A 12,500-nucleotide genomic window follows, 5' to 3' on the forward strand; every position below is an offset into this window, starting at 1 on the left:
ATCACTTCTACTGAGCAAAACAGGAGTTATGTAAAAAAAAAAAAAAAGTGTGTCTCCAGAACACCTTGTTATTTTCGGCACTACTACAGCTCGGTCCTTCGGCTCAGCATCATTAGATCACTTTCATTCAGCTGAGTCGGTTAAATTAGATTCAGAGCCGAATCACATTCTCACTAGACTTCAAATAAATAAGAGATAGATAAATTTTATAGTTGGAAGAAAAGGCCTCGATCAGTTTTACACTTTATATTTTTCTCAGCTCTCTATTTGGATTCCTTTCGATCCCCGACCACATCGAAGCTTTAAACGTTATTTACTTATATATTTACTTATATATAATTTCAAAACAAGCATGAACTCGTGTTTTCTGCGTCGTCTCTAACCCTCTGTAATCTTTCTCCTGCTGCTAAGTTGCTGCCTTTGGGTCTCACCGAATGGCCACTTTCATCCTCATCCAAGCAGCATTTCCTTTCCCGATGTCAAGGGCAGAAGCTCTTAAATGTGTTAGATGCGCTGTTGTCTTTTGGGTAGGCCTTGTGAGCATGCTGGAAAAAAAATGGCTGAAAAATAAATTGGACATCTTTGACATATAGCTGTGTAACTCTATAGAGGAAGCCGGCAGTGACTCAGGAGGATATTCAAAGCCATTCAGCATCACTGACGGATATGTGCCACCGGTGATATCCGAGATCACTGTGTGAACGCTCGGCCGTACCGGAAACCATTTTGAGAATGCGGTGTTGACTGGACGTACTGGAAAGCTGCGCATTGTGACTCTGATTCCCAGAAGCAGTGATGTGTGAGGGAGTGATGTCACACCATAAGGTCAAGGATGTGCAGCCATTTGATTCTCCTGTAGGTCTGGCATTGTGTCGACGGTCTCCTCGTGGGAGAATCTCACACTGACGCATTATAATAATGAGCAAATCTTTTTCTCTTCGCAGGTCAGCTGGATATCCGTGTCTGTTATTGGCACCGTTTCCTGCTCTGCCGGTGTTTGCGTTTGTGCGAAGCCTTTCCGAGGTATCTCTTCCGTAAAAGAAAAAAAACAAAAAACCAAGAAACCAGCCAGGGCCTGGGACACAACGCAGGATGAACGTCACGTCGCTGTTTTCCTTCACCAGCCCAGCGGTGAAGCGGCTGCTGGGCTGGAAGCAGGGCGACGAAGAGGAGAAGTGGGCCGAGAAGGCTGTGGACGCGCTCGTCAAGAAGCTGAAGAAGAAGAAGGGCGCCATGGAGGAGCTGGAACGCGCACTCAGCTGCCCCGGCCAGCCCAGCAGCTGCGTGACCATCCCGCGCTCGCTGGACGGACGACTGCAGGTGTCGCATCGTAAAGGGTTACCGCATGTCATCTACTGCCGCGTGTGGCGCTGGCCTGACCTGCAGTCGCACCACGAGCTCAAAGCACTCGAGTGCTGCCAGTTTCCTTTCGGATCCAAGCAGAAGGACGTGTGCATCAACCCATACCACTATAAAAGGGTGGATAGCCCAGGTGAGCGCTAGCTTACTATCTTCACAGTATCTATATGAAACGTACGGATAGTATACCATCTATCATCTATTCCAGAAAGATCTGGCAACATTTGAGCATGAACTGTTTTGGGAAAGATATATTAAGCAGGTATCTTTGTGTAAATACCTTTAAACTTGACTGTATAACATTACTGGCTAAATGACTCGTTCTCACTGGCAAAACACTATAAGATTCAGACAGGTTTCTATCCTACGTCCACCACCAGGACCAGCTGGACCAGGTGCTTGGCTTTTACTTTCACATTAATACTTCAAAACAAAGACTAGCAATAGTGTGTGTGTGTGTGTGTGTGTGTGCGCACGTGTGTGTGTCGTCTGTCAAAGCAAAAAAAACGTCCTCGATTACTGCTCAGACTCGAAACACACGGCCCTCTTTCTGTTGGTTTAGCAGAAGAGGGTCAGCTGACAGTACAGGAACAGCTGTCCACAGTATGTGTGTGTGTGTGTGTGTGTGTGTGTGTGTGTGTGTGTGTGTGTGTGTGTGTGTGTGTGTGTTGAGAAAGAGAGAGAGAAAGAGCAGGAAATTCCATTTAGACAGAGAATGGGGGCTTTGTTCTGTCGAGTGTGTGAGAGTGTGTGTGTGTGTGTTAAGCGCGTGCGCAGGCAGCAAACATGTTGCCACGCAGAGGAAAAGTGCAGCAGGAAGTCCTTTCGACGGCTCGCACAATAGCAGGAAGGAACGGAGGCCTGCCGCACACACACTCCCTCAGCACCTGTCTTATACACTCTCCTCTCTCCTCCTTTCATCCTCGATAAGGGATGAAATAAGGGTCCATATAAATGAACCATAATCATAATAGACACAATATTAGTTGTGCAAATATATCATTATGTATAGATACATACATTTTGTATACATTACACATGTATGTGTATATGTGTGTATTTTGCATGAGCAGTTCCCTGCATTAGAATATGAAAATTTTGGTCATTTCCAATGCAAAAAAGCAGAATACACAGCGGTGTCTATTCAAATCGATTCCTTCAGCAACTCTGAGATTCACTGTGGCCTAAAAAAGCTTCAACAATTATTACATCGCCTTAAAGCAGGTATTAAATTTATAGAATCCGTTCAATAAACATAATATAGTGTAAGCATATAGACAGCATTCACTAAATTCCAGGGGTTTCGTTAGCACGACGTAAAGTGGGCGTGTTTCCGGAGGTCTTGGAAAAACGCCCTGTTTCAAAAAAAAAAAAAGTGTACCTACGATGGATAAAAAGTCTCATACAGGTAGATTTTATATTTTATATCTATTATGATTTATTATCTTACAGTTAAGCGATTTTAGAGAACAAATAAACAACCAAAAACTACGGTTAGGGTTAGGGTTAGATTATCAAATAGGCCACGCCCACCCGATGACGCAATATCTGTTGCGATGTTCTGAAATCCCTGGAAATAAGTGCATCCCGTTTGAAGACAGAATTGTGCTTATTAATGAAAATAATTATCATGATTTTACCTTCGTGGGGTCTCAGCAGGTCATCATAGCAGATCATTGATAACAGATAATAGCCACGGTACGTGTATATATCTGTACGGCGTCTCGTTACGGGTGAAAAAGTCTAGCTCTATTAAATTGCTTCTAGGTGTAAATGAAGGAAGCCACGAGGTATACATGATATAGTACTTACTGAAGAAGTCACACTGCCATTTCTTTGTTAAATACTGGGACCTGATTTAAACCCGATTTAGGTCACATGAAACGTCACATTTTTCTTTTAACTACTATGAAATAAGTAACTCAAAGCAATAGACATATATCCTGGGATTGATCCTAACTTTTAGTAGCTTTTAAAAACTAAAGAAACAGTTTATTTATTACTTCTTTCAAGCTTATGCTGATGCTACTTTAAATATCTAGAATATTTAAAGAGATGCACGTTACGTCCACAATATACCGTGACACCAGGGTACGACGTTCCGAGTGTAGCCGTGTCGGTTGCCATCATCTTTGTATTTTCACACTTTCTCTTTCTGATCTGATTAAGTTATTATGAGTGTATCTCATTTCTCACAGTTCTGCCACCGGTCCTGGTGCCTCGAAACAGCGAGTTTAATGCCAAGCTGTCCATGCTGCCACGCTTTCGCAACCCGCTGCACCAGACGGAGCCACACATGCCCCACAACATTAAATACCCGGAATCGTTCACCCAGCAGCCGGGCAACAGCATACCGTTCGGCCCCAACTCACCCTCCAACAGCTACCCAGGCTCGCCCAACAGCGGCACGGCGAGCACCACAACCACCACCACCACCAACACCACCTTTCCACACTCACCTGGCAGCTCTGAGCCCAGCAGTCCCTTCCAGATGCCAGGTAAGACTGATGAGGCAGTTACAAACGCTAACATGCATCATTGTGCTCTTTTACAGCGAGATTCAGAAGCTGGTACGGAAGTATATGGATATTCTTAACAGGTTGCTTTTAGATTTGTATACGTTTCTGTAGTAACAACTTAAACAGGGACATTTTATGACGCGATGTTTAGTAAAGATTTACAGGATCCAGTGTCAGTTCTCAATAAGCTGTGACGATAGTTATAGCTACACACAGCGGTTTAAGACGAGCGCAGTTCTAGGACAACATTGTCAGTCACTGTACCCACTTCAGAGTTGATTGTTTACCAATAACAACATATCCTGTTACTAAGACTGACCCGCGATCGCGACTTAAATCTCAGATTAAAGTTTGTGTGTCGGCTCACAGAAACTCCGCCACCTGCGTATATGCCCCCTGAGGAGCCAATGACACAGGACTGTCCCCAGCCAATGGACACCAACCTGCTGGCCCCAAACCTGCCTGCAGAGATCAACAACCGGACAGGTATACACACACACACACACACACACACACACACACAAAAACACACAAGCTTATGTATAGTATTTTTTACACACATCCACTTCATCTTTTCCGGAAATAGTGACATGATATATGGCTAAGTACAGTGACCCATACTCCGAATTTGTTCTCTGCATTTAACCCATCCAAAGTGCACACACACAGCAGTGAACACACACATACCATGAACACACACACGGAGCAGTGGGCAGCCATTTATGCTGTGGTGTTTGGGGAGCAGTTGGGGGGTTCGGTACCTTGCTCAAAGGCACCTCAGTCGTGGCCGGCCCGAGACTCGAACCCACAGCCTTTTAGGGTTAGGAGTCAGACTCTCTAACCATTAGGCCATGACTTCCCCAGTACACACTGTGTCTCCTGGTTCAGCTTTTGCCAAGTCACTATTTAAATAAATTAGGGCTGGGCAAGTTAACACGTTTTTATCGTGTTAACGCATTAATTAATTAACGCCGACAATTAGTTTATCGCGCGTTAACGTACTTTTTATTTTGAAAATCCGTTGCTCACTGCGTTTGAATACACATAGACAGACTGTAATAATACAATCGAATACAACACAAACCATGGGTCACAGGAGGGGTGGGATGTTTATCAGTAGGCTACTGGCTGCTTGGGATGAGCGTCATCATGCGTCTCAACCAATGAAAGCATTTGTTGGGTGTCTAAGAGAGCTACAGCACGAAACAGAAAATATCTGGTGCGGACAGAAAAATGGAAAAAGGTACCGAAATCTTAAATGGACATAAGATTCTGGACTATATATATATATATATAATTATTTAATTATTTTTTTATTTTTACAAACTAAACAAAACATTAATGTTTTATTTAATAAAGTTTGTAAGTCTGTAAAAAAAAAAAAAATTATGTCCAGAAGCTTATGTCCATTTAAGATGTGCTGCGATTAATCGCAATTAAAATATTTAATCGTTGCCCAGCACTAAAATAAATATGACAGATGACAGAACATTGATTGGTTAAATACGATCACCACGAGGTGCCACTTGAGTCAGGCAACTCAACTAGTATTTGTTTTCTGAACAGTGAAACCGTGTCTATCCCCGACTTTAAAATGTCCATTAACTTGATTTGGACAATAGAATGATATACAAATGCTATGAACAAAACAAGCTGTATGGTTCAGGAAGTCACAGAGTTTTGGGATCCGAGCTCAAGCTGCATCCTGTAGTAGGATCTGCCTCATTGTGAGAGCGATGATGAGAAAGGGGTAGACAAAACACACCTGCCTCTCAGTGCCACCCGGCTCAGGAAACAGAGGAGAGACGTGTGCTGGATAAACACACTACAGCTCTCTCTCTCTCTCTCTCTCTCTCTCTCTCTCTCTTTCTCTCTCTTTGAGGTGGAGGAGAGACGAGGGCAGACAAAGGTCAGGACACGGACACGCACGCGTCCATCCGATATTCACCACAGACGCTCACACAGCTAATCACTAATGTACCTAATCTAATCAAGGCCCTGATCACACAGCTGTATTAACTAATACAAAAGCTATTCGCACACCAGACTGTTTATCTGAATAGCTTTTGTGTATCCGTAATACAGCTGTGTGATCAGAGCCCTAATTAGATCATCTGCATCAGTGATAATCTGATTAGATGATGACCAGATAATGTCAGTTTGGAGATGTTGACATGGCGGCTTATTAGGTTCGATTTCAGCCCGGATTATTTACACCAGCTCAGTTTCAGCTCCGGATTCATATTAAGATGCAGATTTTTTATGTCGTTTAGCGATCAAATCGAAGGTTCTTTATTGTCTTTTATTTGTAGTGAACATGCAAACAATATATTATCATAAAATCTATATTTTTTAATGGATTAATTATTGATTAATTCTACATAAAAAGATAGAAGAAGAAGACTTATATATACACAGATAATATATACAAAAATATAAATACAACTAGGTTTTTAAGAACTATACAGTTATATAGTATAGTGTTAGGGGCACGGTGGCTTAGTGGTTAGCACGTTCGCATCACACCTCCAGGGTTGGGGGTTCAATTCCCGCCTCCGCCTTGTGTGTGTGGAGTTTGCATGTTCTCCCTGTGCCTCAGGGGTTTCCTCTGGGTACTCCGGTTTCCTCCCCCGGTCCAAAGACATACATGGTAGATTGATTGGCATCTCTGGAAAATTGTCCATAGTGTGTGAGTGAATGAGAGTGTGTGTGTGCCCTGCGATGGGTTGGCACTCCGTCCAGGGTGTATCCTGCCTTGATGCCCGATGACGCCTGAGATAGGCACAGGCTCCCCGTGACCCGAGGTAGTTCGGATAAGAGGAAGAAAATGAATGAATGAATGAAAGGTATATTGTTGCACAGTGAGATATTTTTTGTGCAGAGGAACTATAAAGACTGATGGACACAGACAGGAAGGATTTCCTGTGGGCCTCTGTGTTGCACCTAAACGTACTCCTGTATCCATCCAGGATATCATGGAGCAGGTGGAAGTTGTTGTCTGAGATGGACAGTAGCTTAGACAACATCCTTCTTTCTGACGCTACAGTCGGAGAGTCCAGCTCCACCTCCACAACATCACCGGCCTTACGGATGAGTTTGTTCTACCTTCAGTCTGCTGCCCCAACATGCAACAGCAAAACAGATAGCTCTGACTCGAAGGACATAACATCTCATAGAATATAATCTAAATGTAATATCATAACATAATAAGTTTATACAAAAATATACAGTGCGCAAAAAAGAAAGAAAAAAGAAAGAAAGAAAGAAAGTTGTCATGTTACCCAGGAAGACTAAAGCACTAACAATGAAAACTCCTCCCATAAATGTTAGATTTAACATTTAAAATTTCATCATAGCTTTTTTAATACATGTTTCAATTACTTAGTATTAATTATAGGTTGTGGCAAATGTGGCATGAATTCTGACCAATCAGAATTCAGATATTAACAGCACTGAGGTGTAAATACGATACACTGAAATGAGACGTGTGTCTGTGTGCAGACGTGCATTCGGTGGCGTACGCAGAACCCAAGCACTGGTGCTCCATCGTGTACTACGAGTTGAATAACCGGGTCGGAGAAGCTTTCCTGGCGTCCTCGACCAGCGTCCTGGTGGACGGCTTTACCGATCCGTCCAACAATCGCAACCGCTTCTGCCTGGGCCTGCTGTCTAACGTCAACCGCAACTCCACCATCGAGAACACACGCAGGCACATCGGCAAAGGTACGAAACGGGGGTGATGTGTACCGTGTACTGTGTAGGTTACGGATACGTTTGCGGTTTTCCGTGCGGTTTACCTGACGATGCAGTTCATCACGACGCAGCTCGTGCAAACTGATAATATAGATTAGTGTTACTCGCTCCACTTCCTGGAGGTTTACTGCATAGCCTGATTTCAATCGATCAACAAATTCCCATCAGGATCATACTACAGTGTCCCGGTGTCAGAAACGTACGGACTGGGCACAGAGTTTTTTCATTCTTTTTTACTTGTTTTTGCTTGCATGTGCTTTAGTGATAACTATATATATATATATATATATATATATATATATATATATATATATATATATATATATATATATATAAAATTGTACAAACAAATTCAGGTACTGTTCTAAGCCCATCATATTAAAATTAAAGCTTAATTTATGTCAATTTATTATTTTAGTTCTGCTTATTAACATACTTTTTTTCTAGTTACATGTAAAACGTTTTAGTAGCTATAAACTTTCTGTCTTTCTGTTTTTTCTCTCTGTTGACGTTAATAACACAAAAAAACGCAGCTTGTCGTGTGTCAGAGAAACCGGAAAGTCATCAGTCCTGATGACGCCGGAGACTCCTTCCATAAAGGTCTCCTTACAGACCGCTGCACCGTATCGTAGATTTTTATTAGACACAACAGATTTGTTTTAAACAAGTGCATTAATATCACATCTGGAACTCAGAGCCACTTTGCCTTCTGACCAATCAGAATAGAGAGCTCACCAGCACTGTGTTACCATGGGTACCGACCACAATAAAACAATTTATATGAGGTTCTAACGGAGTTGGATGTTTTCTTGGCAGGCGTGCACTTGTATTACGTAGGAGGCGAGGTGTACGCCGAGTGCCTGAGCGACAGCAGCATCTTCGTGCAGAGCCGCAACTGCAACTACCACCACGGCTTCCATCCCACCACCGTTTGCAAGATCCCGAGCGGCTGCAGCCTCAAGATCTTCAACAACCAGGAGTTCGCCGAGCTACTCGCCCAGTCGGTCAACCACGGCTTCGAGGCCGTGTACGAGCTCACCAAGATGTGCACCATCCGCATGAGCTTTGTCAAGGTAGCGCCTTCACTTCCGTGAGAAAACTCAAATTTCTCTAATGGCTGTAATTAATCATCAGAAATGCAATATAGAACTCTCATTTTGATCTATTCTCATGTAAATGACCTTTAGTAATGGAATTTTAGTCTCATTAATCAAATTCACATTGCAGATTTGAAGTTTCTACTCTAAATGTTGGAAAAGACTGATGAGTTAAAAAAATAACCTTGACATTTAAAAATACATGCTTGGCGATTAAAAAAGATAACCCCCTCCCCCCTCCCTAAATTTTATTTTATTTTATTATTCTTATTTTTTTAAGTGTTGTTTCTGTTTTTTTGTTTGTTTGTTTATTTGTTTATTTGTTTTTTGTTAATTCATTCGATCATTCATGGTTTCAGTCTTATTTACACATTTGTTTGTTTTATCCCATTAACTGATGATGCCTGAAAAATATTTTTTTCTTCCAGTTTTATTTTATTTTTTTTACTTATTTGCAATAATCATCTATCTGTATTTATTTATTTATCTAACTATTTATTTGTTTATTTATTTTTTATTTTAGAACCCGATAACCCTTTTCGTTAGAGAAAAATTAAGTAGTCTTTTCTGAAAAATATTACTTTCATCAAGATTAAATATGTTTCAGGGCCTACTGCATGTAGACAGAAGCGAATAATATCTTAGACAGTTATGATGTCGCAGTTCTTACAGATCGGTGCTAATGTGGATTTGTGTCGATTTGCAGGGCTGGGGAGCTGAATACCATCGGCAGGACGTGACCAGCACCCCCTGCTGGATCGAGATCCACCTCCACGGACCGCTGCAGTGGCTGGACAAGGTTCTCACGCAGATGGGCTCTCCTCACAACCCCATTTCCTCTGTGTCCTAAACACTCCGCCTCCGGGTTTCCATGGAGATGTGTTGGTGGAGGAGGAGGGAAAGGGGTTAATGATGGGGGCGGGTGAAGCGGCCGTATATGATTTGACTGGCAGCGGGAAAAGAGGCCAGTCAGTGAACATCTGGGAGATACTTGATAACTCTGTGACCAATCGTATTCATTGATCAGGCCATCGTACTCGTTGCAAGTATCCTCCATTGGTCTTGTGACAGCAGGCGCTTTCCTATTTCACATTTTTCTCCTTTTTTTTTTCCCCTTTCGTTTGCAAAAATACGTCAGTATTCCAGCGAAGGGGGGAGGGACTTGTGTAGGTACAGTAGAAGAGGTTATGCGACTTGACTGACCTGCTTAGAGATAAAATGGAAAAAAAAAATGTCCATAATTGTAGACATGATGAACTTTCTAGAAAAGTGTCTGTGCAGTGTAGAGCAGAATGTATTACCATTTTTATGCTCTTTTTGTTTTTGCAAGAAAATGTAGCAAAAAATGACAAAAATAAATAATTCTAGAGTGGAGAAAGAGAAAAAATGGAGATGGGAGATGAAGTGGATGCGAGCTGATCGAAGGTGTTGTAAAGGGAAAACGGTGTACGGCATGAAGTTCGCAGAGCACGAGCGCACACTGGAAGGCAGACTGAAAAAAACGCTCTACTTTTATTGCATCCAGTTGATTTCAGATGATTTTTAAAGGTAGTGTAAAAAGTAGTTGTGCTGATTTTTAGAGAAAATGCTGTGCAGTCTGTTTTTGTTATTATTTTATTTTATTTCATTTTTTTCCCCCAAGGAAGAGTAATAAGTGTTATTATAATAATAGGCAAAAAGAGAGCACTCGTCATCTAATTTCTTAAATCTTTATTATAATGAATAAAGACACCGACGTCTGTTCTCCTTAATGAAAATGGAGCGACACACGGCTCCAGCGGGTTGCTCTTCAGGACGAAGAAAGCCGTTTATGACAAAGCTTCTTAAAAAAAATAATGAAATAAAGATCGAAGTTAATCTCAGCATGGAAGTAGCAAGGAATATTCTAATCACCGGATAAGGTGAAGTTAAAGTGTAAGTAAGATGACAGAGTTGTAGATGCTCGACGTTTCATACGTTTCATTATAACGACGATAATAATGAAGTTAATGTTAGTAATACGGTTAAAAAAAAAAAACATCCTGCATTTTTTCTCCTCCTCCTGCAGTAAACGTCAGAACCGAGAACAGAGCATTGACTTCTGTGTAGCTTTCAAACCTAAATACGAAAAAAAAAACTCGATTCCGATCGGTTCTCACCATGGCAACCGCTAGCTTATAATAATAAAACGGGGATTAAACAAACTGATGTTTACATATAGAAATACAACAGAAAACTAACCTGAAATTAAATGATCTCATCATTCATTGTTTTTAATGAAAATCTCTGGGTAGGCGGGGCATGTTCTCTGTCGTCTGTCAATCACAGCGACAGCAGCCAATGACGAGGCGTCGTGGATGTGGTGGATGTGGAAAAGAGGTCGATCCAAAAAAAATAATAATAATTGTATTTAATTTTTCTAAATAGTTTTCCACCAAGATCCTAAAATAATCTTCAATTATTATTATTATTATTATTATTATTACTATTATTATTACTATTATTATTATTATTAGAATAAAATCTCTCTCACACACAAACACACACACACACACACTCCTGACCATGACAGATCAGTGCATTAAATAAGGAAATGAATTTCAATTGCATTCCATTGAACAACGTGTTTTTCCTCGTTCCTCGTACATAGGTTTTATACAAAACATGCAGTATATTTTTTTCCACACCATAATTACTAACTAAATAAATATGCCTGAGCAGATTATTTAATGCGCCAGACCCTCAGTGATTTGAGCAAACCTTCATGGGGTAACAAGCGTTTTTTTGTTTGTTTTTAAATATTTCGATTTTAAGGAGGTTAGTAAACTTTCAGCGATAAACTGTCATCATCATCAGCAAGAGCATCAGCTCTACTCCACAAGTCGGTCCCCTGACTTAACAAGTCTGTATCGAATCTGTTTTGCAATGCAGAGAACGGGATTATGTGTAAACGTCCAGTCGTGTCACAAGTCGTGTCTCGACTGTTTAACGGCACAACGCAAGGATGTTACTGCTGTTGTGTATAAAATCCTTACTGCTTTATTCCACTTATACAGCAGTTAGCGTTTTCTTACTTTAACATACAGTATTCATTTTATACACTTAGGCTCACTTAGGAAGGTCACTTACATTTTAGCCTTTTACACAGATGTTCCTTCACAAGCCTGTTTTTTTTTCTCTCTCTTTGTCTCCTGTGATACGGCTCTGTGTTAAGACACATTTTGATGTATGAAACATATGAAAACAGGAAGTAGCCCAGGAACCAAACATGGAGAAAACTTGCTTGTTGGAAAATCCAGTGAGTTCTGATGAACAAGTTATATTTGTAAAATAATTTCTCTGAGAAATTTACTGACACGCAGCATATTTTGTCATTTTTATTCCGGTGAATATTTCATTCTTTCCTTTTTTGCGTTTTTGCTGACAGCTCTGCAAACATCTAAAGCTCACACACTCTACAAATCAGACCCTGAGAGTCCTTGTGTAATGATTTACTCGTCCATGAATTTTACCATATGTAAATAAGTTTTTTTTAAAAATAACTGAAATGATGTATTTCGGTGGACACTTTAAACTCACAACCTTCTGATAACGAGCACGCGGAAATTAGACCCCAATCCAAACAAAGTGCAGCTTTATAGTACACAGAGATTATCACTTCATGGTTGGATTATCACTTCACGGTTGGAACTTTTGACCCTATGATACTTTATTACTTCATTGAGTTATTCATCATTAAAGGAACAGTTGTGAATCTTGCCTTTTTAAAATATTTGAAAGAAAAAAAAACTGA

At 40.9% G+C, this 12,500-nt stretch overlaps 1 protein-coding gene across 2 annotated transcripts in view; it reads left to right on the forward strand.

Annotated features, from left to right (window-relative positions):
* smad1 (SMAD family member 1) overlaps positions 1–12,500 on the forward strand; it is a 24,828-nt gene that overhangs the window by 12,012 nt on the left and 316 nt on the right. For both annotated transcript variants that reach the window (XM_047812653.1, XM_047812652.1), the window contains exons 2-7: positions 945–1,492; positions 3,558–3,857; positions 4,248–4,364; positions 7,380–7,601; positions 8,448–8,704; positions 9,435–12,500. The exon at positions 9,435–12,500 is cut by the window's right edge and continues 316 nt beyond it. In XM_047812653.1, the coding sequence (XP_047668609.1) occupies positions 1,093–1,492; positions 3,558–3,857; positions 4,248–4,364; positions 7,380–7,601; positions 8,448–8,704; positions 9,435–9,578 (1,440 nt within the window). In that variant the 5' untranslated portion in view covers positions 945–1,092 and the 3' untranslated portion in view covers positions 9,579–12,500. The remainder of the gene's footprint in view (positions 1–944; positions 1,493–3,557; positions 3,858–4,247; positions 4,365–7,379; positions 7,602–8,447; positions 8,705–9,434) is intronic.

The sequence above is a fragment of the Tachysurus fulvidraco genome, chromosome 4 (assembly GCF_022655615.1).
Source record: "Tachysurus fulvidraco isolate hzauxx_2018 chromosome 4, HZAU_PFXX_2.0, whole genome shotgun sequence".
Lineage (NCBI taxonomy): Eukaryota > Metazoa > Chordata > Actinopteri > Siluriformes > Bagridae > Tachysurus > Tachysurus fulvidraco.